This window comes from Falco peregrinus, chromosome 2 (genome assembly GCF_023634155.1).
Source record: "Falco peregrinus isolate bFalPer1 chromosome 2, bFalPer1.pri, whole genome shotgun sequence".
Lineage (NCBI taxonomy): Eukaryota > Metazoa > Chordata > Aves > Falconiformes > Falconidae > Falco > Falco peregrinus.
The window spans coordinates 92,252,980-92,280,056 of record NC_073722.1 but is presented as its reverse complement, the minus strand read 5'-3'; the positions used below and the strand labels follow the sequence as shown (position 1 = coordinate 92,280,056).

Genomic DNA, 27,077 nt, shown 5'->3' with positions numbered 1-27,077 from the left:
GCTTAAGATAGTTTGGCTGGACTACAGCCTGGCACTCAAGCTTTGTGTAGCAGTTCCAGTAGGAATTAAACATCAGTTTTAATGGGTGCTATGTTCCAATGCCTCCCAATGCATTTACGGTTATTGGCCAACTTTCTCACATAAAAGCAAGTGTGTGCATGTGTGTGTTTATATACAGGATTACAGAAACACAAAAAGCTGAGCACAGCTGCTTCATTTTTGTAAAGCCTCTTTTTTTTTTTTTTTTTTTTTTAAATAGGGAGGAGAGTTGTGGTTACTTACCATCCTCATAAGCTGCTACAGCCAGAGAGCTGTTTATCCTCACAAAGGAGACATGTGGCTGAGGTCCAGCATCACCAGGACCGTGCATTGGTTCCAGGATGGGGGCTGTGTAGTCCCAGGTGCGAGTGTCCCACAACCTCACTTCTCCTGATGTGTATCTGGAAAAGAAAGCTATTATTCATCCCAGAGCATCTGAAAAGAGGTAGCTGCAGGAGAAGGGAGGAACAAACAAGAAGCATCTTAAAAACCCAACACCATTTACAGCTCCTAGACCGACTCTCCTCCTGTTTACACACTCTGTGTACAAGCCCATTAATTTCCCTCATTTTATTCCCATTTACTGAATGTAGCATCAAGACTACTAAGACAGGCAGGTGTAAATTGGAGGTACAAGAACAACACGACTGAGCTACCATAGGTTACCAACTATCGATATGAGTTTTACAACTAGAATGCAAGGAGAGTCAGGCTCAAGTGAAAAAAAGGTAATCAGCAACGAGTCTAAATTACGTCATGGCAAAACTTCAAACCATTTCTTTTCAGTCTTTAAAAATTTGTGACTGTGGTTGTGCCAAAGAAAGACTGTTTAATCAGAGCATTTATGTACGTAAGTACAAGCACTCACATGTATAAACCCATCCAATCTACTACTTTTTATAGAAACTTCTTAATGCCTCATCAACAGATCAGATTTGCCTACATCTCTGAAGACTAATTAATACAATTAAGTGTTGCCTTTAGAATTAAGGCAGTGCCGCCTTCTTTGGAGAAGGCTCTCTCACTGAAACATCAGAAAAACGACAGTTCAACAAGGGTTTTCCAATAAGAAAATTAAAAAAAAAAAAAAGAACTAAACTTCCCAGATAATACTGACTGTATCTAAATGAATGAAGGCTGCTACACAGCAAGCAACACAGATGTCCTGTGCCATCTCTGCTGTGGAACACAACATTAAAGGTAAAAACCAGTGCAGGCAAAGTAGAGGCAAAGCTCCTCTCTGTGTTCTTTGACCAGTCATAGTTCAACAGCTATTTGGAACAGTTCAATAATTATTTGAATTTTAACAGAACTGTGATAATTAACACGATCGCTCTCAGATGTCTTTCTCTGCCATAGTTGAGACTTGGATTCTGTTGGAAAATAATGGGTGCTTACTGCTGTCAGCTTTGCTGCTACATCCCAACATTTTGGGGAAAAGTGTTTCAAAAGAATGATTCCTATAAGCTTCAAAGGTCTCCAGTTCAAAATCTTGCTGACCTACGTTTTGAGGAAAGTAAGAAAATAGTTAATTTACCAGGAAGGTGAAGGAAAGTGCTTAATAAAGATCTAGAAGATGGTGGACTTCAACTCCGGTTACCCAGTTCCTTGGGGAAATACCACATACAGGGTTACAGGTACTCTAGAGCAGATTACTGCCAACATCTCTGGGTGAAAATGTTCCACTTTATACAACTAATTAAAGTGCCTGAGGGGGCGGTGAAATCTGTCAAGCAGAAAAGAGATGCACATTAATTCTCTGCACTGAATCGGGAAGAGGATAACTGTGTCCTTGTCACCTGGCTTCCTCTTCAGTGCTTTACAGGGTAAGACAGGAGAAAATGAGAGAATAGGGTGGGATAGCACTTCTCCCTTTTCCTACTTCTGCAAACGAGGCCCAAATCCCCTTACAAATGTTGCTTTCATTTCCAATTTACAGCAGCGCTATTTAAAAAGAGCAGATGAACAAAGAGGTTTCCCCAAAGCAAAATGTTTCATGTTGGGTTGAACAAGCAGTCCAGATTAGCTCACAACAAGTATCTTTGGTTTACAAAACTGAAAAACGCTCATTTCAGATACATTTTCAAACTTGGAGATAAAACACAATAGGACAGGTAATCGCACAGATCTGCTGCAGTCCTCTTCAACAAGACACACAGATAACATTTTAATTTTGAGCTGCTTTTTGTTTCCCTTTATGTTAGTTTGGGTCATGTTTTCAAGCTTCTAACTGTAAAGAGTAGTGGGTTACAAAGAGGAAGAAAAAATTCTGTTGCCACTAAGTGACCCTGAATAGTGAGTTTCGAGGGAAACATAAAATACTGGTAGAACTGACAGAACTAAGTGACAAGATACTCATTTTCATCCCCATATAAGCAAGGAAGGAAGAACAGTATCTCCTCCTAGCGTATATACATACTTGCTCTCACACAGTCCAGTCTAGGAATGTAAAAAGAAAGACTAATAGATGGAGAAAACAGAACAACAGAAATAGAGAAGAGACACAAGGCTGGCTAATTCCCTGAGCACGCTGCTTCTGGATTTTCTATACAGCATGCAACGCAACTGATCCAGGGCTCAAGACATGCTACCATCCTTAAAAAATAACATGGACCACAATCTTGGAATTAAAGACCCAACATCACAATACCACAGTAAGTGCTTAAATTAATTTTATCTCAGAATTCAACCAAATCAAAAGAAAGTTTGAACCATTCTTTGTTCTTGAAGAACCTGAATGACCTCTACAGCTAAGCTCAAACTGGAACAGAACCACCAAACCTTTGTGACTGTCAGTTTGACACAAATTTGACTCAAATTCTGATGTGCGTGTACTGGGACCTGTTAAATGCAGGAACTGTCTCTGCTTGGCAGGCTCTGCACCAGACCACCCTGCAGCCTCCTCATCCTCACTCCCTTTCTCTCCCATGATGAATAGGCACGTGCTGAAGAGCTTTCGCTTCTATACCACGAAGCTGTGGTGCTCTCCCGCCCCTAGCAAGGACCTGTTGAACACAACAGCTTGTTATATGTACCTCAGGCAGGCTCCAGTGGGCTCAGATAGTACCAAACAATCCGTAAGAGCATCCTGGCCGCAGTGCTTATCCCAGTTCTGTCGTGACAGCGAACGGCACTAGACGTGCCAGGAGAACCCTGCAAGCGCCCACCAAACCCTACCTTCATGTGTGGCTGATCCAGAAATCCCACCAGGGCACTGCAAGATACAAGTGTTTTAGGTTCAGCAGGAGGAGGAAGGCAGTAAGGCATCTTTGCCCCATCCCTCCCATCCCCCTCCTACTCCCGTTTCTCACTCAGCAACACCATAAAGGATTTGGAGAGATGTTACAAGACCATGCTGGAAACATAAGTGGAGGTCTAGGTTTGGGCAGGGAACCAGCATGGGGAAATGGGAGATATAAACCATCTCCTCAGCTGACAACATGCTCCGTTGGCTATCGCCACCACATGCCCATTTCCAGCACACACTGGGCCTGTACCAGAACTGAACTGGAAGACTTTCAAACACAGATGAATCCAATTCAGAACTAAAAAATTTAATGGTTCAACTCCCTGCTTTTAATGCTGTTGTAAAGAGCAACACACTTTCAATTTGTAACCACAACAAAAGGCTTTTAAGCTATTAAAGCATTGCCTTGCTGTAAAAAAATAAAAAGGCTGCTTTATTGCAGATAATTGGCAAATCTGCCATATCTATATAGATGGCTGAAGAGAAGAACACGCTGCACTTTACACGAACTATTTCTAGATAATATCAGTATTTCTATTCATTTCCTACCACACAACTTTTACACTTCACCATGACAACTTAGTTTGGATTACCAGCTACTGAGTGAAAGAACCCCAGATTTAAATCTTCTGCCCCAGAACAGGCACAGTCCTCCAGACTCAATTCAGTTACTGATTTTTGTACCAAGGTGGCTATGAAAGGCCCAGAAAGCTTTCTGCTGGAGTGAAAGAAAAGAAAAAAAAAAACAACCCCAAACAAACAAAAAAAACCCTCCTATTTAATACAACAATGAATATGTTCTATTTGCTATAATACCAACAGCATTAAACTGCTGCTTTTCCTCCCCTCAGTGAGTGTAATGAGACAATTACTGCAGTGGCAGGTAAATACTCCAACATCTGATATAACCTACTTGCGCAAAAAAAACCCCAACACACACCCCCAGAAAAAAAACCCCAACCAAACAACAAAAAACCCACAAGAAACCACCACAAGCCCTACAAATTCTGAGTTTTCAAGTTCAAAGAAAATAAAAACCCAAACCCCAAAAACCCATTAGAGACCATACCTGATTTACTTCATTTAGTAAGGCTGTTCAAAGTCTTGCTTTCCTGAGCACAACAGGGAGCAACAAGAAAAAGACTGTTGCTTACAACCCCTAGTTTTCCTCTCTCCAGATACTCCCTTGCCCCAATCAATACCTTCCGAGGTGTTTTATCCACACAGTGCCTGGCTCCCAGCTCTGGGTCTGCACGCTTCCCTCCTTGTTCACCAGCCACAGTCATCCTCCTCCTAGTCCTCAACAGAGACTCTCGACCCAAGTAACTCCACTTTTCTGATGGACTTAGGTTCTACTTTGCTCTTGTTCTGCTGCACATTTCAGTGTATACTCATAAATAGCAGCAGGAGAAAGACAAGAGCTGTATTTTTCAAACTATACTTCTCCTTGACAAGCCAGTTCTATAATTCTGGGCAGATATGTGTACATCTGCAAAAATCAGTCTGCAAATTCAGCTTCAGCTTTACAGATAAGCATTAAAAAAAACTTGCTGCGACAGAGCAACAATACGTGGAATGCATATGGTGTAGAGAAGCTGAAAAAAATTAAATTCATATGGCATCTACAAACACACTATAATAAAAATACCTACTCACTAATCAAGAGCTTTTAAACTACTTTTTATTGGCAGTACTGTCATAATGAGATGAACAATTTCCCAGTGCCCTCTCACATGAGTGAAAGAAGAAGACTGAAGGAGGAGGAGCTGGGGGTTAAAAGCTGCTGATGTCCCACTGTAGCTGGGAAGCAGGTGGTGAAGTGCGGAACACATGTGGAAGGAAGCAGAGATGGAGGCTGGGCACCGCTCTAATGAAGTGGTGCTGAAGAGGCAGACGATTTCATAAGGAGAAAAACATCAGGAAACTGGTCAAAACACAGAATCTCATCTGAAAAAGCTCAACCGTGTTGGATAGCAATAGGCAGAACAAATTTGGGGAAGAGGAGGAGGGGGAGGCTGATCTCTCTCCAGAGCCCCAGATGTCTTTATCGTTGCCTAATGACAATTATACTCAACCAATTAAGACACTGCTATCACAGTTGCATTGTTAGTAAGCCTTTGGCCCTGAGTGTTGATGGCTGTCTAATTAGTGTTTGTGCAAAGTACAACTGCAACTAATATATAAACTGACAAATACACAAAAGAAAAACTGTTAACAGGAATATTTTCAAAACAGTCGAGAGTACTCATTCAGTCCATGGCAGCAGCAAAGACAAACTGCTTTCCTTCGTAGTTTGCTCACTGCTGGCACTGCAGAATTTTACTTCGAACAAGCAGGCCAACTAGGCTGTCGCTGGGTTGCTGTTGAAATAGGATGCTGGTGTCAGTCCGTTCTGCCAGCTACCTCAAGCACACCACTCCAGGGTAAACCTTACTACACCAAGTTGGTCTGAACACCAAAGTGTCGTAAGACACTTCAGAAATCAGTTTACATTTTCCCCCCTTTTCTCTAAAGGATTTGTAGCAAGAAAACAAAAACGAAAGAGGAAGAAAAACCTTTGTTTCACGGTCAGGTTTGATTTCCAGAAGGCAAAGTCTGTTCAGTTTCCAGATACCTGTGGTGATCAACAAAACAAAACAAAAAAACCCAACAACTTTGTTTCAGGCAGTCAGTGACCATCTGTTAATACTCAAAAGATCTTATTATGAAGTCCTTACAATGTCAATGCATTTTATTGAAGTCAACAGGAATTTTGCTCAAGTAACAGTCTCCAGCTATAGCTCTGTTGAAACGGATGCCTGTTGATAAGCAAGTAAAATAATGAGTATTTTGCATTGTCTTGCTGCAACAAGCACCTCGTACCTTTCATCCTTATTCCACCAAAGGCAACTAACCAGTCCTTCATGTGGTTAATTAAGGTATCTACTCAGTGACCCCCTCAGCTGGCTTATGAATAAGGTCCAATTAAACATGCAAACCCAAATCCAAACGCCTTTGGAAGTTGGTTCAAATTGCTCCCAAGCTTCATCTTCTCTATAAGGCTCAAGGAAGACAGTGGTAATACACAATGGTCTGTTTCAAAACACCTCTTCATCAAAAACACTGGAAGTTGGAAGATACCTCAATTGCAACACGCAACACTGAAATCAAATGGACTCTGTTACCTTCTTTTATGCTAAACATTAAGACCCACAACACTTCTCTGAAGTGAGGGATAACGATGGACTGCTTAAATACATTCAACACAGTGTGAGATGCCTCGGATGAAAGAGGTAAAAGTTCCCCAGCCTGCCTGTGTTCTCATTTACAGTTATTTAGAGCCACTGATTTTGCCACTACATATATAACTGACAGGTAGCCTGGCTAAGGGATTCCTGAAGGGAAGGATTCAGGAAAAACAGTCAACTAGCAGCAACGGAATAAGGAACTACTTTGTATGGCAGAAAGGAATAAAAATAGAAGACAATGACAAAAAAATTAAATACAAATGGAACAGGAAAGATAAATTTTTCTGCTATTACAGAGTGTGGCAGAAAGCTACACCATAAAATACAAGAAAGAAACCAGATGGGAGTGAACCCAAACCAGCATTTGAAACCACCCAAACACTGGTAGAAGAACGTGAAGTAGAAAAGGAATGTCCCTGATTTCATGCAAACTTTATTTTGGGTTACTCAATATATGACTGCAGCTATATGAAAAATGACTAACTCGTACCAAAACAGACCTGGAAACACTGTAAGATTTAACAAGTAGGACAGACATTCTGAGCATCCCTGTGATCAGTTCCAAATCTCTTCTGCTGGGAACTCGACTTTCCAATTCATCAACCCACATCCATCTGGGGCCCGCGCACCGAAACTGAGTGCAGAGAGCTTGTCCCACCATTCTTAAGGCCTTGTTGAGGAAACCATAGCTCTAGAAAGCGAGTTAAGCTGCTGGAAATAGCATGCAGTTCTTCTGCAGCTTATTGTTGTTACCTGTAGCAAAACTAATATTTCACCATCCTAAGTACTTCTGCAAGCTTCACCTTCTTATTAATTTTAAGTGCATGCAAATGTCATACCAAGGGAACAGAAACAAGCCAAAGGGGTATAGGGCAGGGAAAACATTTTAATGAACACTTACAAAAGCAGAAGTTAAAAAAAGCCAAACTGTCTCTAGTAATTTCTTTTTTAAGGCCAAGAATCTCCTATCATTTCGATCAAGGTTCCAGTGGCTTGCATCAGCTCAGGCCCATTAATTACACCAGCTGCTCTGACCAAGGAAACTTATTAACTGGGGGTAGTGCCTCAGGCTACTGCCATGACAGCAGAAAAAAAAATTATCCTTTTCAAGAGGAATTATGATGCAATTTGGGAAAGATTTGCTCCATCAGCCCTATTATTTCACAAAGGACAAACATATAATGCAACAAATTAAGCAATGGCTCCCATTTCAGATACCGTTGAGAAAACACCATTGGAAGGTGATGTAAATGGATATATTTACATGTTGGAAGGAACACACTGCCAACAGCAGAGAGGAAAAGTATCACCTGAACTCTAAAGCACTGATGGCAACAGCCCAGAGGCTGGTAGGTTGTGAAAAAACAGTAAAACTTAAAACGTTCAGGAAGTTTACTAGAAGGAAGGATGGGTTTGTCTGGCCTCAGTAGAAAACCAGGCTTTACAAGCTCTAAAATAATGACTGTGACTTCAGGATACTGGGCATCGCTACACACACTGCACATCTCTGCATCCAGCAAAACCTATAGGTAAACCAATAGCTTAATGGTCAGGCAGGCTGGAAAAGCATCTTTCACAGAGAGTCAGTATCAAGCTTCCACTATTGGTTTCACCTGAGAGGCTCTTTTTCAAAAGATGACAGAGAAACCAACCTTACCTAACTCCCGTAGTTTGTCATCCGACCCCTCTGAACTCATGATGTCATCCTGTTTTCAATCCTACTAAAGGTGACTCGCTTGAAAAAAAGAAGGTCTGACACTTACTGCTTCTTAACAATGATGCAAATGAGTGAAGAGAACACAAAAGGTTTGGAGAAGATTGAAGGAAAAAGGCAAGTATTTCTACCTTCTGCCTTACTGCTTTGTTTTACGTCCAGGCTCTCAGTCACTGGGAGGGGAGGGAGAAACCTATCAAAGTTGTGCCATTATACAAGTGACATTTAAGCAGTTAAATAAGGCAGGGGTTTATTCAGGCTGTTTAAGACTTCAGTTTGTTAACTTTTATTCATTTTCATTACTAATTAATATTTTGGTTTCCTCAGGTCTGCACACTGAATTGAGATGCAAGAGCTAATAAATACCTTGAGAATAGCCCACAAGCCCTATAGCAAAAAAAACCAAATTAGATGAGAGTTGACATGAAGTTTTAAAAAGTGCAGAAAAGTGTTTTCAAGCCTTTCGGGCTAGTCTCACACATCATTATGAAGCTAAAGAGCAGCAAGCCCATTTTTTTGAAAAAGTCATTTGCAGGTCACCTTTGAGCAAGAGGAAAGCAGAGTGGGAGGTGATGATAGAGAACAAAGAAACCTACCATATAGTAGCAGCTACCTGTATGTCTGTACGTATGTTGCTCGTAATGACTTAAACTGAAAGGCCCAAATCGCTTGAAAGTGCTGGAGTGTTAAAATTGTAACTCCTGTAAGACTCCTTCAGAAAGAAGGCAACTGTATGAAAATTATTTCGGTGCATTTAGTTTCTCAGTACGATAGAATCAAAACATATCACTAGCTCCAAAACAGACAATTCCCCTAACCACAGCGGATATTTAGAAAGAAGTTCTTTTGCTTCTCATTGCCTTTATCAAGCATCACTTGTAGAAACACCATGCGTGCCAGGTGCGCTCCACCCTGACAGGGGAGGAAGCGTTAAGCTGTTGATTTATCAAGGCACTCGGAGCAGATGAATCTCACCAGCCCTAACTCAAGAAAATAAAATCTCCAGGAAAGACGCCAGTACTTACTGGAGGAAGGAAGAGAGCGTCTGAAGTTAAAACGTAAAGAAAAGAAGCAGGGGCTGATTTCCAGCCTGGTCTATAAGAGGGGCAGGGACTCCATGGAGCACCTGCTGGCTCCATCCCTGTGGCAAAGCAGAGGCATGCCCTTACATCTCTGTTTACACAAGCTCTTCGCTCACAGTCTACCACCTCCTTCAGTCAAGCAAAACCGAAGAAAGGAAAAGCAGATACCTTTATATTTCTGGGTCTTTGGAAGGGTGGTCTGTCTGGATCTCTTCTGTTTCTTTTCATTTGAGAAGCTTTCAGAGCTACAAACAGCAGCAGTAAAGCCACAGCGCCCTTTCTGCAAGCCTACGTGTTAACGCAATGCACCATAAAATGTCACGGCAGACTCTGGTTTTATGGGGCAAGTCGTGAGAAGAGATCACCACCACCAACACAAGGCAAGCCTTCCCACGGTTCAAGGACAGCCACACATAAGTATTCACATAGAGCCAGTCAGACAACAGAACAGTCTCACAACACGCTACAGACATGTTACACCACAGGATCCACTGTGTAATGACAACACAGTTCAAACAAGGACCAGATGCATGCTCCGAGATCGGTATCTCCAGGAGGACCTAACCTCTCACTACAAATTCCCATCAGTGTGGCTGTCAACACCACCAAGGAAAAAAAAAAAAAGTAGCAATTTTAGTTTGAACATGTGCTTGCTTAAAAAAAATAAAATAAAATAAAATAAGATTTTATTAACAGAAGATGAAGAAAGCCAGGCATTCTGTACTGAAACCAAACATACGACAGCATTAGGTGCAGTCAACCTAATGACCAGTAGTAATCTATAAAAGCCAAGCAAGCAGCTATATAATTGCTTTAAGTAAACACTGACTTAAAGACAAAACTACATTTGAATTGAATATGGAAGGGGGGAGGACAACAACCCTTTAAGAAGATCTTTTGAGACATGTAACTGTAGAAAGGCTGGCAAATACAACATTGATTGGGAGTGAGGTAACCACAAACACCGCTGTCTCAAATGAAAAGGGATTCAAGGTCTGACCCAGAAAACAAGCATCGTAACTGCTGGGATGAAATTTTAATGATAAACACAAGATGCTCTGCATGCAGGCCAGATTGAATTATCTGATGTCAGCCCGTAAATGCAAAGCGCTCTGAGAAAGAGGAGCTGCTAGCAGCCACCTTCAACTCGCAGCTCAGGTTGCACTTAAATCAGTCCTTGATATTCTGCCATCTTCTGGCTTGAGCTTTGGCAGCAGCATGGAGAAAACAGGAGAGTGCATGAAATAGGTACATTCCTCTCAGGGAGAGCTAACCTTGTAGAGTTTGTCTTTGCTTCCTTACACAAAGTTAACAAAGAGATCCTCCCCCAAACCACTTCAGGCAAACTACGCCTCTGTGTATCACGCTTGTAACTGCTGTTTTAAGTCACTCTGCTCACAACCTGTACAAATTCCATTTCAGAAAGATTAAAAAAAAAAAGCTTTACAGCAACTCTAAAGAAAATTAATCTACTTTCCAGCACTATACTCGAAGCAGCATAGTGAAAAACGCAAGATGAGGTCTATCACAGCACAAGTCCAAATCAAGTAAGGTTGTTCCCAGGCTTACTCCAAGATTGCAAAGACACAACAGCCCCAGCATTCCTGCTGGAGAACCCCTCTCTCCAAATCTTTCTTTAATTTTTATAACCATTCTCTGATCTTCCAAGATCCCAAGTTGAATGTCCTGAAACCAGGGAGCAGCTGCTATACGCTGTCACAGTTTCCAGCTATAAAGACAGAGCGTAATGCCTGGCTGGCCCGACTGAGCTGAGCCAGAGTGCTGCAGCTGCTCCCCAAAGTCAGACATCAAGGGAGAAAATTAGAAGAGCCAAAGCCCAACCAGAACTTAATCTGGCTACTGCCGCAAAAGACAATAAAAAAAAAAAAAAAAATCACGCTTCTATAAATACATTAGCAACAAAAGGAGGGCTAAGGAGAATTTCCATCCCCTGTGCTGGGCACTGATGAGGCTGCACCTCAAATACTGTCTTCAGTTTTTGGCCCTTCACTACAAGACAGACATTGAGGTGCTGGAGCGTGTCCAAAGGGCAACCAAGCTGATGAAGGGTCTTTTCCAACCTAAATGATTCTATCATCAAAAAAACTGCTAAAAACTGAATGGCCCTATTCTTCTGCAGTATAGCAACCTGACTATAGAAGAAAGGTCAAAGATGCCACAAGCCACTGCTTAGAAAACCCAAGAAATGCCACCCACAAAATGAGCATTAAGATCATCACCCACTTCAAGTCTTGCAAAGTCACATATCAGGTTTGCTTTACACACATGGCAAGTCTTGCTGTAATCTATGATTATTCACATGTAAAGCCAAGGACGTAAGTGTTTGTGAAACTGGAGATATAATCATTAAATGTAACAGATAATTGATATTTATACCGAGAAGAAAATTGACTTTTGTTAACCTCAGCTATTAAATTACTTCTTCAGTACCGAAAGAATGCAGCAGCTAGCTATTGATCACCAGATTCATTACACTTTTATGACAAATTTGAAAGCACAATGCCATTAAGTACAATACTATAAGCTACGAAAGGGGAGTATTGTGTATAGATTAAAAAAACGCAAACCAACAAAACCCCAACAAATTCCCCAATCTACTTATCATATATACTTAGCAAATGCACATAACAAACCAAGTATTTCCCTGCACAATTTGCTCATGTCCTTAGAAGTTTTAGTTTTATCTTTAAGTCTGTCTTTTTTGATATTTATCATGAGATATTACTGGAAGGTGCAAGTGTGCCACTGTCTTGCAGACTTCAATCATCACTGGCAGAAAACCAAAGTCATCTTCTTTTGGGCAAGAACAGTGTTCTACGTGCAGCAATTTAAGAGATGTTTTCAGAGATCTTGAGCTACCAAAGCAGAGCGAAGGGCAAGCAGTAAACAGCAAAGAAAGAAATATAACTTTGGTGTTCTAATCTTCTAAACATTTCATTTACAAACCAGATAAAGACAAACAGCTGAACTCTGATTTCCCCCTGTTGTTTTATCAAATATATGTTCATAGCTTCATAAGAAGACTTCATTACTAAAATTCATCTTCTCAGAGAAGGGAAATAACTGACAAGTAATACCCATAATATTGTTTTTCCTAACAGATACACATGTGTAGCTTTTCCCTCTGTGGTCTCTTACCTGCTCACCTGTTTTCAGGAACCTAAATTATTTAATGGCACCAACTCCCTTCAGCATGCCAGCTGATGCAAACTCACCAAAAGAATCAAGAGATACTGGAGGAACTGGGGAACCTATATGAAAAGACCAGGTTTCTGCATTTTCACACAACTTCCATAATACACCAAGCTAAAATATGGACTATTTATTAATATTGTTTATTAACTCTTCAGAAATGTAATTTATTCTGCCAATCTCCTCTCTATTGCATGTTTGGATATAAACACACAATGGAGAAAATGAAGAAAAAGAAGAGCTGGAGATTTTGGCAGCAGCACGGAGACAACTGGGGTTTCTGGCTCCCAAAAAAGTACAGGAGGTTTCATTAGAGACAGTGGAACAGATACAGTAGTGCAGCTCCCAGCCAAGGCCAGGAAACACTGTCCCAGCTGAAGGGCACAAAAGCAGTCAGGTTGCTATCTGCAGAGCTGCAGCCCAGAGCGGCCTGGGAGCTGTGGTGTCTTACCAGTGACTCAAGAAGTCTTAACATCAGGCATGAGTCAATGTCAGACCTGTGGTACTCTACACACACAAGTTCTTCAAGCCATGTCCACTGTTTGGGTCATCCACTGTGTGGCACTGCCCCTCTAGAGGTCACAGACTACACAAGCTTCAGCAGAAGCATTTTCATTTCATATAACACAACGAATTACAGCAGCAAAAACATCCCATCGAAAAGGAGAGGAAGAGAAGCAATAGTCAATGAATAGGACGGAAGACAAAACAGAAAGGGAGAACTCCAAATGCAGAAGTAAAACAAACGGAAGGGTTTAGTTTAAAAAACCCCAACCAAACAAAAAAAAAAACAATCAAAGATTAAAATTCTCCTTTCACTCCTGCCTTCTGCTAGTTTAGATTTCCACTCTCAGCTGCCCGAGAGCATCCAAAAGCATTTCAATGTATATGGGAATTACCTACATGCAATGTATTTCAAGGCACGTTTCTTATAACTAGTGTGTGAATTTTCAAGTATTTTTAAAGTAGTTTTCTCTAATCCCACAATGCATAAGTATACCATTAACGTGAAGTGCTACCATAAAATATGGAACTCTGGTACGCTAAGGACAATGTCCTCTGCCTGCCCCCAGGATGATATCATTTTCAATTGTGTGACTTCTTCTGGAGGGCTACTAATTACTTAACCTGTAAAATTCAAGCAGAACACACCTTACACCCGTTAAGTCAGTCACAGTAACCTCTTCTAAGAGTTTGTGCAGTTCTTAAAATTTTATTTAAGAGTGTAAACTAAATGAAAAACTAACATTAAAACAAGGTCCTGACCAAGCTTTGTATTAGAAAAAGATAAGTTTGAGTTTCTCTACTTTTTGGGTGGGGTTTTTTTCCCCTGAACTTTTAAATAACAATGGAGAAAAGTAACAGTCCTCTAAAGTTACCTTGCCACAGCACACAAAAATATCTTTGTGATTAAGAGGTTTTTATGGAAAATAAAAACATTTTTCAGCAGATATGTACTGTATTTAATACATTCTGGGTGCTTCTGCAGAAAAACCATAGGTACAGTTCATCAGGAACCACTATAGTCTTTACAGGGACTACACATACATCAGAGCGTTTTTGGAATAGTACCATAAAAATCTGCACTGCTGAAACGACTTGTAGATAACCATCATTATCAGTCACTTTAAGGACAGTCTACCTCACCCACAAAAGAACTGCAGTCAGAAAAAAAGTCGTTCTTGTTGCCTCAAACAGGTGCTTCTTTTGAATTTGTTACAAAGCCATACGTGAGATTTCAAACAGTGAGCATTACACAACCTCATACTCACCCAGCAATAACAACTCCATCGCAAGTATGTACATCACAAAGAATTTTTCCCAGCTCATATCGCAGCTGGCTCACAGCACCGATGCGGTTCTGCACAGGAAGATGAGACATAGTGTTGGTACTGCAATACGTTAATCAACCATGTTAATTTGGTGCTTCATGGAAAACTCCCAAGCTTTGCTTTTGCTACTGACAAGTTGTAGTGCAGCTGAGAGAGAAGACACAACCATTTTATGCTTGCCGTCTGGAATTTTTACAGATGGGAATGAAGGAGAAAGAAGCTATTGCTCTTTATTATCATTCATAATCTTTAGGTGGAGAAACAACTATCACAACAACAACAAAATTATAGCTCTCTCTTAGCTAGGATATGTAATGAGCAGGGGAAGGAGCCTTCATCTTAAAGGCTGATTCTCATTATCACGGGACGGTTGAAGTATAAACATCTTTCTTGCACCAGTCAATGCACAGCAAACAGAAAGACTCACTACCAAAAGTCAGTGACTGGGGGAGTGGGGGGGGGGGGCGGGGGGAAGGTATTACAGCTAGGGCTATGTCTCATAAATCCTTCAGCAGCTTTTCCCTTTTAAACAGCAAAAAGAAGCTGCAGTATAAAAGACCAGCTTTTCACTACCACTTGCCTGAACCAGGTTCCCATTTTTTCTACAGCATCTGGATCCCATTAAAGAAATTCTCTTTTACCTTCCAGTTGGTTTTCAAAGTGCGCTCTCTGGCACGGCAGTTCTTGAGGGCGAGCTTCCAACAGGAATGATCAGAGATGCTCGTATCTAATAGGTATCCTTCCTGTTGGCACAACCGGTACCACAACACTTCATCTTCTGCAAGTACTTTCCATGTCCTGCTGACCTAGAAATAAAATTTATATATATATATATGAGAGAATATGAGATATATATATCGTAAAAGTAAAAAATAGATTTCATATAAAATGTTTTCAATAACATCTGAAATATACACATATAAATCAGTATAGGCCTGCACTGAGACTAAATTCTGATCTTAACAAATACATTTGTTCACCCTTTATACTACTGAGAGTATAAAACCCCCAAACCTTTAACAAAATACTTGGTTTCGTGGATTCTTTTGAAAATAACTGAGTTTCGACTCCATAAAACGTGAACACCATCATTTAGTGGCCATGCTGTCAACCTGAAACATCAGTGCATTAAAAGTTTTGAAGGGAAAAGCAGAAAGGAAACAATTAAGAAAGCATTGTAAGTTTAGCACAACAATATGATTTTCATATTTGTAGCTAAGAAAACCTCTCAGATCACACCATCATATCTCTAAAGTCCTACTGACAATGTCTGATTAGGTGTATGACATTAGTGATTTATAACCTATTGTATTACAGTATGCATAAATAGGAATGAATTATTAAGTTTTTCAAGTAGCCTCAAGTTGCTGTCCATTTCAGAGAGAACAGCTTCATCACAATCAATTGTGGGCTTAGAATTAAAGATTCAAGAGGTAAGAGCCAACTTAAGTAGCATTTGTTCTCTGTAATTCTTAATTTAAAAAAACAGATGTAACCAATGAAAACTGCCACGAGTGAAAGCAGCAATCAATTGTACAGTTTCCAAAAGATTAAAAAAACCTTCTCAGCCTGACATCATTTTTAGCAACTTAGAATTAAGCATCTGATGTCCATTTCAGTCCCAAGATTACACCAAGAATCTAGGTCTCCCATTGATACAAACCCACAGGGCCATCTCTCCGTGTTTACTTGCCATTCATTCCACGTTTACACACAGATAGGACACAGCACAGGGAGATGAAGGATGAACTATTACTTGTTCTCCATTTTACAAGATTAATCTCCTTTGTATTTTATCATTTCCATACACACCTTGCTTCAGACTTCTTAAAACCACAGCTTTCAAAGACAAAGCGATGCTTCACAAAACTATGTATCATGAAGAATACTGAAAGTATGACATCCTTTCGGCTAGTGCAGAATTGCAAAAAGTCCAAGGAGAACACAAGCCATTGGAGCAACAAAGCGTGCAGTGAGCTTACAGGGAGGTTAGAAAACAACAGCCACTGCCTTAAATAAATCAAGTAATCTCAAGAGTTTGTAATCTGATCTGTAAAATTTTACATGTGATGCCTTGGAAAAGCATGCCTTAGCCCGCTGTATTAAATGCAGCATCCCGCCAAGAGCGACTAGTCAGCCCAACCAAAACACCCACAACACCACATGGAGATAGTAGCTAAGGTCCAAAAAGCACCCACCAACTCAACACTGCATCTTACAGATCTCCTTGGGTCACAGTAAGTGCAAAAAGATCCCACACACATGTTCCCAAACCTCCCTGCATATTATGCAGACGCCAAACAGTGGGACAGCATGCTCTGCAGTGAACAGCATAGATGACCCCTTGGCTAGAAGCTTCATAAGGTTTTCATCTTGTTTATGTTGTGTTGCCTTGCTGGAAAGAACACATGTATCAATTACTGCTCTCAAAAACCAACATCCCACTAGGAATCAAGAACTGGGTCGTAAGACATACCTCATGACCTTTTTCCCCCAGGGAAAAGAAAAAAAAGTTTAAGATGAAAAAAGGGTGGTGGACAGAGTAAGCTGCATATGTTTTTAAGATTTGATACCTCTATACAAGAGGAGCTCTCAGACAGGAATATCCAAGTCCAGCAGAGCTAATATTCTAGTCAAGTCACCAAGAGACCCCAATTCAAACTAGCAGACATGCATAATCCCCTTCCATCATCTGACAAAGAAAACAACCTGGATAGGGCAATCACAATGCCTCACAAATGACAGGAACAGCACCGAGTCTTCTCTAGTGTTAAACATCACCCTGTAATAAAAAAAGCAGTGCTTAATGCTCCTGTCCCTACAGGGATACACTCAGGAAGTTCAAAAGCATAAAAAAAACCAAAAACCAATTCAAGCTTCAAACCGTTACAGTTTAGTGGGGAATTTGCTCTCGATTTGGTTTTAAAGTAATATAAACCCATATATTATTGCTCAAACAACAAAAAAAAACACAACCTTTTGCTGACACACAAAAACCCCGCTGTTCTGCACAAGTTGAGCACCCCGGCCAAGCCCAGCCGACAATAACGGCACCTCTGCCCCCATCCCGGCACAGCAGCACATCTCTGCTGACACTGAGGGGACAGGCTAACGTACAAAAAAAAGTAAACAAAGTCAAACCATGCCAACTTCTGCCTTGCTTGGAAAAAAAAATCCTCACAGAAAACCACACACCTTTGGAGTTTGCCAAAACAAAGTTGTACAGACCTTTCTAGTTTCAAGGTCTTAAAAGCATTTTATAAAGACAGTAAAAAAAAAAAAGGGGGCGGGGGACGACTACATAAAATTTAGACTGCCTTTTCAACTTTCAGGAACAAACATGCAAGGGGAATAAAGATCCTATCCTATTATGATTTTTTTAAATCAAATTACATCGAATCCTGCTGCTTTACAAGCATGAATTTCCAAAGGGTCCCTAATGCAGCCTTTTCTTAATGCACCAAAACTAGCATGACAATCCCTTGTAAAAGCCCCACTGAGCAAGCCTCAGCTGCAAGAAATCGCTAATAAAAGAGTCTCAAGCATTTTACTTTACAGCACCACTGTGAGCTGCCGCATTAAAACCAGCCATTGGCTTGAAGTCAGCTTTATTAGATCTGCTTGACTTAAGAGTTTCAGGTGAGGCCCCAAAAGCCAGAGGATTACGACTTTATTTATACGCACCCATACATTCTGCTTGTTGGAGAGTAGCTGAGACATGCAAAGCTCTTATTAAACTACGAATGTAATTATTTCCAAATCTACACTACATAGAAACTCCAACAATGATCAACAACAACATCTTACAGACTTCTTTATAGATTTAGAGTTCCCAATTTAAATTTGTCTTGAGTTTTCCTATTATCTTTTTACTACAGTTCTCAACTGTTCTCAGCAAAGAAACTTGGGTTTCCCCCGAGCTCCACACAGGAACAGTTTTGTATCTAACAGCTCAGCAAGTAACAATGTTCTGAAGGACTTCAAAGGGTTTTGCTGACATTGGTTGTGCCTTTAGGGAATTCCCCCCTCCCAAAAAACCCCACCAACCCTAAAGTCCCCCACCTCTTGAATCAAATCCTAAATTTCTTCTAATCCCATCTAAATCAGATGGCTGAAATCCCAATGAAGGTTTATTCATCCCTCTCCATCTGATAATTGTCTTTGTTTCATTAGGTTTATTTTCTTCCCTAGACATGGTCATGGTTCATTCTCTGAAGCCAAGGGCCTCAGTTAGAATTATATGGACTTTTCAGTTCAGTACAACATGCAGTGCCAAATAGTATTTAATCCAAAGCCAATGAGATGGAGGCTTTTCAATTCTCTGCGATAATCAGAGAACCATAGAACAGTTTGGGTTGGAAGGGACCTTCTTAAAGATCACCTAGTCCCACCCCCCTGCCCCAGGCAGGGACACCTTCCACCAGACCAGGTTGCTCCAAGCCCCGTCCAGCCTGGCCCTGAGCACCCCCAGGGATGGGGCACCCACAGCCGCCCTGGGCAACCTGGGCCAGCGCCTCACCACCCTCACAGGGAAGAATTTCTTCCTTATATCTATCTAAATTTGCCCTCTTTCAGTTTAAATCCATTTCTCCTTGTCCCATCTCTACATCCCATGCAAAAAACCCCTCTCCAGCTCTCCTGTCAGCCCCTTTAGGTACTGGAAGATGCTCTAAGGTCTCCCTGGAGCCTTCTCTTCTCCAGGCTGAACAACCCCAGCTCTCAGCCTGCCCTCACAGGAGAGGTGCTCCAGCCCTCGATCATCTTTGTGTCCCTCCTCTTCCAGAGCTAGAAGCAGTGCTGCAAGGGGGTCTCATCAGAGCGGAGCAGAGGGGGAGAATCCCCTCCCCCAACCTGTTGGTGATGTGGCTGAAGATACAGCTGGCCTTCTGGGCTGCAAGCACACAGTGCTGAGTCACGGTGACCTTCTCGTCAACCAACAGCCCTAAGCCCTTCTTCTGCTCAGGGCTGCTCTCAATCCATTCCCCTCCCAGCCTGTATTTGTGCTTGGCATTGCCCTGACTCAGGTGAGGGACCTTGCACTTGGGCTTGTTGAACTTCATGAGGTTCACATGGCCCCACCTCTCAAGCCTGTCAAGATCCTTCTGGATGGCATCCCTTCCCTCCAGCGTGTCAACTGCACCACACAGCTTGGTGTCACTGGCAAACTGAGGGTGCACTCAGTCCTAGCATCCATGTTGCTGACAAAGATGTTAAAAAGCACTGGTCCCAATGACGACGCCGGAGGAACGCCACTCATCACTGGTGTCTGCTTGGGTCATTGAGCCATTGACTGCAACTCTTTTACTGTGACCATCCAGTCAGTTTCTTATTCACCGAGTGGTCCATCCATTATTTAAATTTCATTCTGAGCTCAGGACATCCTTATCCATCTATTCATCTGCTCTCTCTTTAAACTATGAGAAGAATGGATGATTGCTCTTACTCATATACAACCTTGATGCAAAAGTATGCTCAAAAACTACATGAGATTTTCTTTTTTTAAATGTATAAACACTAAAAACCTAACAGTGTGACAGTTCCAGAAGCTCTAGAGGCAAGCATCTGAAATTGTTGACTTATGCAAGACAATTCATTCTTAAATTCCTAGAAACAGTCTCCCTTGTCCTAGATACATACACAATTGTTGTGTTGGTAAACATTTCTAAACCTTTTCTCAGATGAAAATGCTAACAGTTCAAGGCAATTTCCCACTGATCTGTTCATAAATAAAACTGCCTTAGCACTGCCAAAATTCAGTACATACTGTCAAGAAGTATTTCACGCCACAAAATGCAATTTATGCAGTCTCTGGTATTACTAGAAAGCAGGAACTACTCTAAGTATATGGAGAAGTTCATAGATGAGACACATCACCTTATCACAAAGGTACAGTTTAAGGGCCAGGTCCTCAGGCCACGAGTGAAGTTAATTGCCAGTATCGGCAGTATCAACCCCAAATAACACAAGAACTTCTGATGCATTTCAATTTGTCATACTCGTGGTGTCCCGAGTGATTGTTTTTCTTTTCCCCCTATATCACAACCAGGAGGAAGGACTGACTGTTCTCAAAGCTGCTCATCACAGAAGTCACAAGAGAGTCACTCGTAACATAGCCTTTTTTTTTTTTTTTGTTCCAATGGTCAGAACAGAACCACAAGATGCTCACAGGGCTGGCATAAAGCAGAGGGAAAATTTTACCATTACCCTGGACTGTTCTGTTGATAGAGTAACATGGGTTATCAGCAGGGACTGGTCTGCTGGATGCTACTGACTATCACACAGCTACTGCGAACCCACCACAGCTCAGGAACTAATGACACCGTTAATTTACATGCTACACATGGCTTTTGTATTTCAAGTGCCAAACAGATAGTTTGTGTTTTATACTACTAATTCCAAAAATCAAAGAAAAGCAGTGGGGAAGAGGGGGAGGGGGAAATATCAGGGTGAAATTAAAGTTTTCCAGAGCAGTCTGTGGTGTGATTAAATCTCAAAGAGGCTCTGCAGTCAGGCTACTTTACTGTTAGTTGGTTACCAATTTGGCATAAAGAACTAAGAAAACAGGTTTTCTCCAAAGGCACTCACATAGTTCATGATGCCAATTCCACTAACTGGCCCAATTTCACTGAAATCCCAAGACGCCTTAATAAAAAAAACCACCACCTTTCTACGATAACACTGTAAAGCAGCAGGGCTTTCCATTTAACAGAAGAGGGCTCCCCCCCTCCTTCAAAAACAAAATCACCAGGAGAAAAATGAAAATGGTATTTATTTTTATTGCTTTGCTTTTTATTTGAACACTTAAAAAGAAGCCAGCTCTGCACTAAAAGCATTGGATATTAATCTAATTCAGAAAGCCTTGTAAAACACTGGGCATTTGCTCAGCTACTTGTCAGCTGCACATAGGACTGACCAACTCTGTCTGAAAAGGCAAATGAGAAATGTGGAAAATTTTCTCAGTGTTAAAACACATCTCACAAGAACAGGTTCAAGTTAAAAACCAAAATGAGAGAGACAGAGAGTAATCAAGTGCAGTCCAAGCACAGAGAAAAGGAGCAGCCCTTCATCAGCCAATCTTTTTACTATGTCATGAGGTAAACTGATCATGCTGGGGAAGGGGAGGAAGAGAAACAGAAAGAATAACCTTAAAGTACTCCACTTAAAAAAACACAACCCTGTTCCATTTCATGGAATGTGGCCTTTACTGATCGCGTATCTCTACCTCAAATGACAGAAACTTGAGCATATCTGAAAGCTTCAGAGTCTGCTGGGTAGCACCAAAAAATACACCTAGAGAGTTTTTTCTTCTGCAACAGAAGCCCTGCGAGAGGAATTATTTTTCTTCTAATAGTCCTTATTCCTAAAAGGCATTAGCAAGTAAAAGATTTAAGCAATAGCCACCTGTAACTCTTTAACACTATGACTTGCTCATACTGAACATTAAAAGCCTAATTTCATTTCAATGCATTCAGGGCCATTTGGATAATACTTGTGACTGGTTTGCCATCCACCACGAAGCTATACCCTTCCTGTCACTTTTCAATTTTTACATGTTAACATTTCTTTCTTTTACAAACAGCCCAGGGCATGGTTCGAGTGTAACACAAAGCATGATTTCAGTTGGATTTTTCTGAAGCTGCAAGATGTGCTTTGTACATAACAGTTCAATGAACACCAGCCTGAAACACTAAGTAGTGGCCATGGGAGAAGCTGGCAATGAATAACCACAATATTTCACATGGTAATCAGCACTCGCCAATTAAGTTTGCTTTGAAGACTCATTCAGAGAGAAGGCTCATCATTTCATGTGTGAAGAAAGGAGATAGGCTCAATAGTGTGGGCTGAACAATCCTAAGTATAGCCAGGGGGGTGTGAGTGTTTAAGTTAGTAAAGCTACTTGAAGAAACAGGCAGTTTACAACTACACATAAATTATGGACCATCTCCGAGTACAGCCTGGCGAAAGCATTATCTTGAAGTATCACCGAAGAAAAATATAAACCCCCTGCAAGGCAGTGCGGAGGGAGGAAGGAAATCAGTGTCATCTAAGAATTTAGCCTTACATGAAATTACTACAGACAAGAAGTTACTACTCCAACTTCTATGGTTCAAGTCTGACACTGACAAGTGGGAGGAGCAGCTTTGTTTCCAAGTCCTTAGCATCACAGAACTCTGAGTTCTAAATATTGTAGCAAGACACTCGCTTGTTTCTAAATATATTCACTTGACGCAAAAGATCTTCACAGTATTTATTTTAAATTTTAAGGCTTTGCTTTTGTCCAAGCCACAGAAGTTTTATTTAACTCTACTCAACAGCAAGCTATAAATCCAGCTCACTACTATTTTTTCAATATTCAGCTCTGGAAGTTATTTCCAAAAGTAAAAGCACAATCAGCTGAGTTACTAGGGCTGCCACACATTTTCCCTGCATCAAGGTGCCCGACTGTTTATTGAATATTTCTGCCAATTTTGTGTTGTATCAGAGAAGGAAACTGTCAGCAGTGCTTACCTGAGCACACCTTCCCAATTCAGTCTTGCCTAGGTACTGAAATATCTTCAGTGCCAGTTCGTAAGGCAGCTGGATATCAAAGAAGGGAACCTCATTTATTTCATTCTGAAAGGAAGAAAAAAGAGAAAATAATTTGTTAGGCTTCTTTGATGCATAGCTAGTTAGTAGCAAAAGTTACTGTACCACAAAGAAAGGACATTGTATCTTCAGTGCCATCACAGTTCCATAGGAAAGGCAGAAGTAATTCTGCCTCTCCTTCCCGTAACATCAGGCAGACCATGCTGGCATGAAGGTACCCAAGCTACTCTTTGCTCTTCCAAGTCATATCAGGTAAAGAATATTAGAAGGCTAAGTGGAGCTAAAAAGCAAATTGAGGAGAACTGTAAGGCTTATCTACAGTCAGACAGCAGAGAAAGGCAAGACAGGAGTTCTAGTAAAAAAGGTTATCTAAGGTTTCGGCATCAAATAGACCAAACAAGTAAGCACTCTGATGACATATGCCCATTATTAATTTCACTTACAAGATTCAAACACAGATGATGGAAAACGAACAAACATTTTGATATAAAACTGAATGGAGATGACATTACAGTTGTTTTCTGTCTTTCACTAGTAAGATACAAATGTCTTTTTAATATGAAATGTGCTGAAAGAGTTGCTGCTTTAGCTGATTAAGTTATCTCAGTAAAAAAATTAAAACCAAAGAATCTATCATTTTAATCTAACAGCTAAATGCAGCACATACATTTTTCCTAGATTCTATTTGTTTGCTTTAACTACATAATTATTAAATCTTCTTCCTGCATTAAGTTACTGCATTGAGATTTGTCCTCTCCCTCATTTCTGTCTGCACGTTCCAAATTTCTATAGTATATAACAGAGAGAGCGTAAAATCAGCCCATTCTGACCATTTCTATGTCACCCGTTTTGAAGTTTCACTCTTTAGTGTTTTCTCCTGGTTTCTGGTACCATCCCACATTGCTCCTGAATGCCTGATCACCCTCCATCAATCTCCACACACAAAATCAGGTGCCCAGTTAAAACCTATCCCCACCGCTTGCCACCAGAAAGTCAGGCAGCTCCCAAATCAGGATCATCCCCTGCCTCTTAGCACTTCTCTAGCCCCAAGACCTTTGTTTCTTTGTAGGTCTCTCTAAAATTACTCCTTGCTCATTTAAACCTGGACCTTTTGCAGTACCGACAAAGTAGTCAAAATAGGCAACGCTGGGTTTGAAGTCCACTTACACAGGAAAACCATTGCATAATACGGTTGCGTGGAAATTTTTAATGCAAAAGGTGTTCTATGCTAGCTAAGTGTTTAGTCAGCACAAATATGGGCAATGTTCCCATTAGGTCTTTTTAGATAAAATGCAATGTTTTTTTATAAACAGCAGGACCTCACACTCAATCTAAAGTTACTTAAACTAGGACCTGCACACAACGTTCCCGCTCCCCTCTCTCCCTGTCCACAATTTTCCTGCACCAACAGCTCCTTTTCCTTTCTCTTTGCATGAGGATCTCTGGCTCCACTCCCTGCTATGGATTTGCAAGACTGTTTGCTTTCATACGATTTAGATTGCATCTGTTTCCAAAAGGGGCACCAAAGAAAAATATAAAAGGAACTCTGAGAGCACATCTCCACCGCCACACGCAGACAGACCCCAAGCTGGCCAGATGTGAACCAGCTCTGATCCAGGAGCCATATAACCATTTTCAAGCAACGCGTTGCCCAAACAAATAAGATGAGCCATTCGGCAAGGCTTATTAGCTCTAGGCTTATGAGCTCAGGCACAGCACCACTATGAATATACTGCTTCCAAATTGGAGTTGACTCACATCCAACCAGCAGAACCTAGTCTGGCTGCATGGACCCAAAGGTACCATCAGAAGGACAGACTGCCTACAGCCCAGCACAAGCACAACGCTCCAGACCGACAGCTCTCTCAGGAAAATGAGGGAGAAAAAAAAAGAAAACACAGCTATGCAGGTGTTTGTTTTTTTTTTAAACTAACACACAAGAGTATATTCAAACTGCAAGTGCAACAGCTCAGACCAATTCCGTTTTAATGCTATCATAACGTTAAGAGGCAGATCAAGGTCTTCCCTTCCTACATCCCGAAGATTCGGGCAGCTGGTCTCTAGCACAGCGCTCACCGCTGCGGACGGAGCGGTAACGTTAAGTCAGCACCAGCCTGTCTAAAAGTCGACTGGAACGAATCCAAAACTCAAACACTACCATTCCCTCCGAGACAGATCCGGGCTCCCATGTGCTAATGGAGCACTAATTCCGTAAATGGATTAATTTGTGCCTTGCAGACAGAAATTTAATCTGTTCCTTTTAATTTTTTTTTTAAGCAAAGAGTAATTAGTCACAGTTAGGGTAGCGAGAAGCAAGAAAATAGGTTTCCCCCCTAGTTTTCTTACGCTGTAAATAAAACCTCTATTGCATTTAGAGGGTTTACCAAAATAACTTTTATCTGGTTCAGAACTGTATTTAAGGCTATTTCCGAATTAACTCCTTCAATTAAAGACTTAATCGCTGTTCTGTTAAGCTGCTGTGTGGCAAGGCAGGACAGCCGCAGTTAGGGCTGCTGCCTCAGCCAGCGACAGGACCTTTTGTAAGGGAAAAGGCACCGTCTCGTAAGAAAAGTAAATTGGGAGGTGGGGGCGACGATTAGACCGCCCCAAAAAACTCAGCAGCTAAGAAACAAGCCCCGGGAAGGCCAGACGCGCCCCCCCCGCCTAGCGGGCCCCCCCCACCCCGCCGAGGGCCCGCTCCGCACCGGGGCCCAGCCCCGGGGCCGCCCCAGGCGGGGGGTGCCGGCCGGGAGCGGCCCCGGCGCCGCGCAGCCCTACCAGGTCCCGGATGAGCTGCCCCAGCAGGTCGTCGCCGTCGCCGCCTCCGTCCTCCGCGGGCTCCTCGGCGGGGCGGGCGGGCGACGGGCTGCGGCAGGCCGGGGCGCCGCCGTCCAGCAGGCCTCGGGCCAGCGCCAGGTAGCTCGGCTCGCCCGGCTCCGCGCTGCGGTGCCTCTCGGGTTCCGCCGCCGCCTCCTGCCGCCGCCGCTTCGCGCCCCCCACCAGCTCCTCCCGCCAGCGGCGGCGGAACAGCTCCAGCTCCGCCGAGCCCTCGGCCATGGCGGCGGGGCCGGGCCCGGCCCAACCTCCCGCCGGCCCGGCCCGGAAACCGCCCCCCGCGCCCGCGCGTTCCGCCGCGCGAAGGTTCCTACGGCCGCCGGGGCGGGCCGGGGCCGGCTGACGGGGCCGCCGGCCGCCATTTTGTGGCCCTGAGGCGGGCGTCGGTGTCGGGGCGGCCTGCGGGCGTCGAGCGCTCGAGGGGCGGGATAGAGGCCGTGGGGCCCACCGGTCACGGCTCGGCCTTGCAGCCCAGCGGCCTCGGAGAGCTGCTGGTGGCTGAGCGAGGGCCGGGGCGAGGGCAGGGGCCCGGGTGGGCAGCCTGGGCCTGGGCTGTGCTGTGAAGCCTCGGTGCCTCCAAGCCACGGCCGGCCGTGTGGCCCCGCGGGGGAAAGCGGCTCCCAAGGAGGTAGCTGCCTGTGGAGGAGGCACAGAGGAGCGTGATGGGCCCCATCCAGGCCATTTCTTCCACCCATTTTGTTGGCCAAGTCTAAACCAAAGTGTGTGGGCAGGGGTCACCTGAGAGTGATGTCACCAGAGACTGTGGGCCTGAGAGCTGCCACCATCATGGCGCTTTGGGGAGGACACGATGTTTGCGCCGCACCTTTCCAGTATCAACCCACCATGTTGCTCCAAGGCTGTGTTTCAAACGATGGCTAAACCCGACCGCTGAAACATGGCTGTGGAGCTACTATTGCTTCAGCCAGTCCAGCTGCCCAGAGGAGTGGGAAGGCTGCAAGTATTCAAGTCCTCAACACAACTTCTGTGGAGCGCTGGGGGAAATGAAACAGGTAAGCGAGACATAGCTGGTCCTCGCTGGGCACTGGTGAACATGCTAAAACACGTGGCCCTTGCTCTCAGTAGCAGCTTGTGGCAGTGTACCTGCACCCTTGCATCTGTCTCCAGACGCTGCCATGCAGCATCTTCCAGCGGCCAATTGCTGGTTTTGATCCTTCACAGCTTGTTGCTGTCCATGCAGTTTATAAAACAATTTAATGAATGCAAACAGGCATTTTGGATTCCAGCAAAAATCCAAACCACCTCATTTGGGGAGGACCTCCTGTATGTAGGAACCTTACAAAA

General features: G+C 42.7%; 1 protein-coding gene across 1 annotated transcript in view; it reads right to left on the bottom strand.

Annotated features, from left to right (window-relative positions):
• The window catches only part of FBXW8 (F-box and WD repeat domain containing 8), a 53,764-nt gene extending 27,726 nt beyond the window's left edge, over positions 1 to 26,038 (bottom strand). Inside the window, exons 1-5 of the mRNA XM_055796986.1 lie at positions 25,719 to 26,038; positions 22,863 to 22,967; positions 14,996 to 15,160; positions 14,295 to 14,383; positions 283 to 440 (exon numbers count right to left, since the gene is read on the bottom strand). Coding sequence (XP_055652961.1) covers positions 283 to 440; positions 14,295 to 14,383; positions 14,996 to 15,160; positions 22,863 to 22,967; positions 25,719 to 25,997 — 796 coding nt within the window. The 5' untranslated portion in view covers positions 25,998 to 26,038. The remainder of the gene's footprint in view (positions 1 to 282; positions 441 to 14,294; positions 14,384 to 14,995; positions 15,161 to 22,862; positions 22,968 to 25,718) is intronic.
• Positions 26,039 to 27,077: the final 1,039 nt, after the last annotated feature.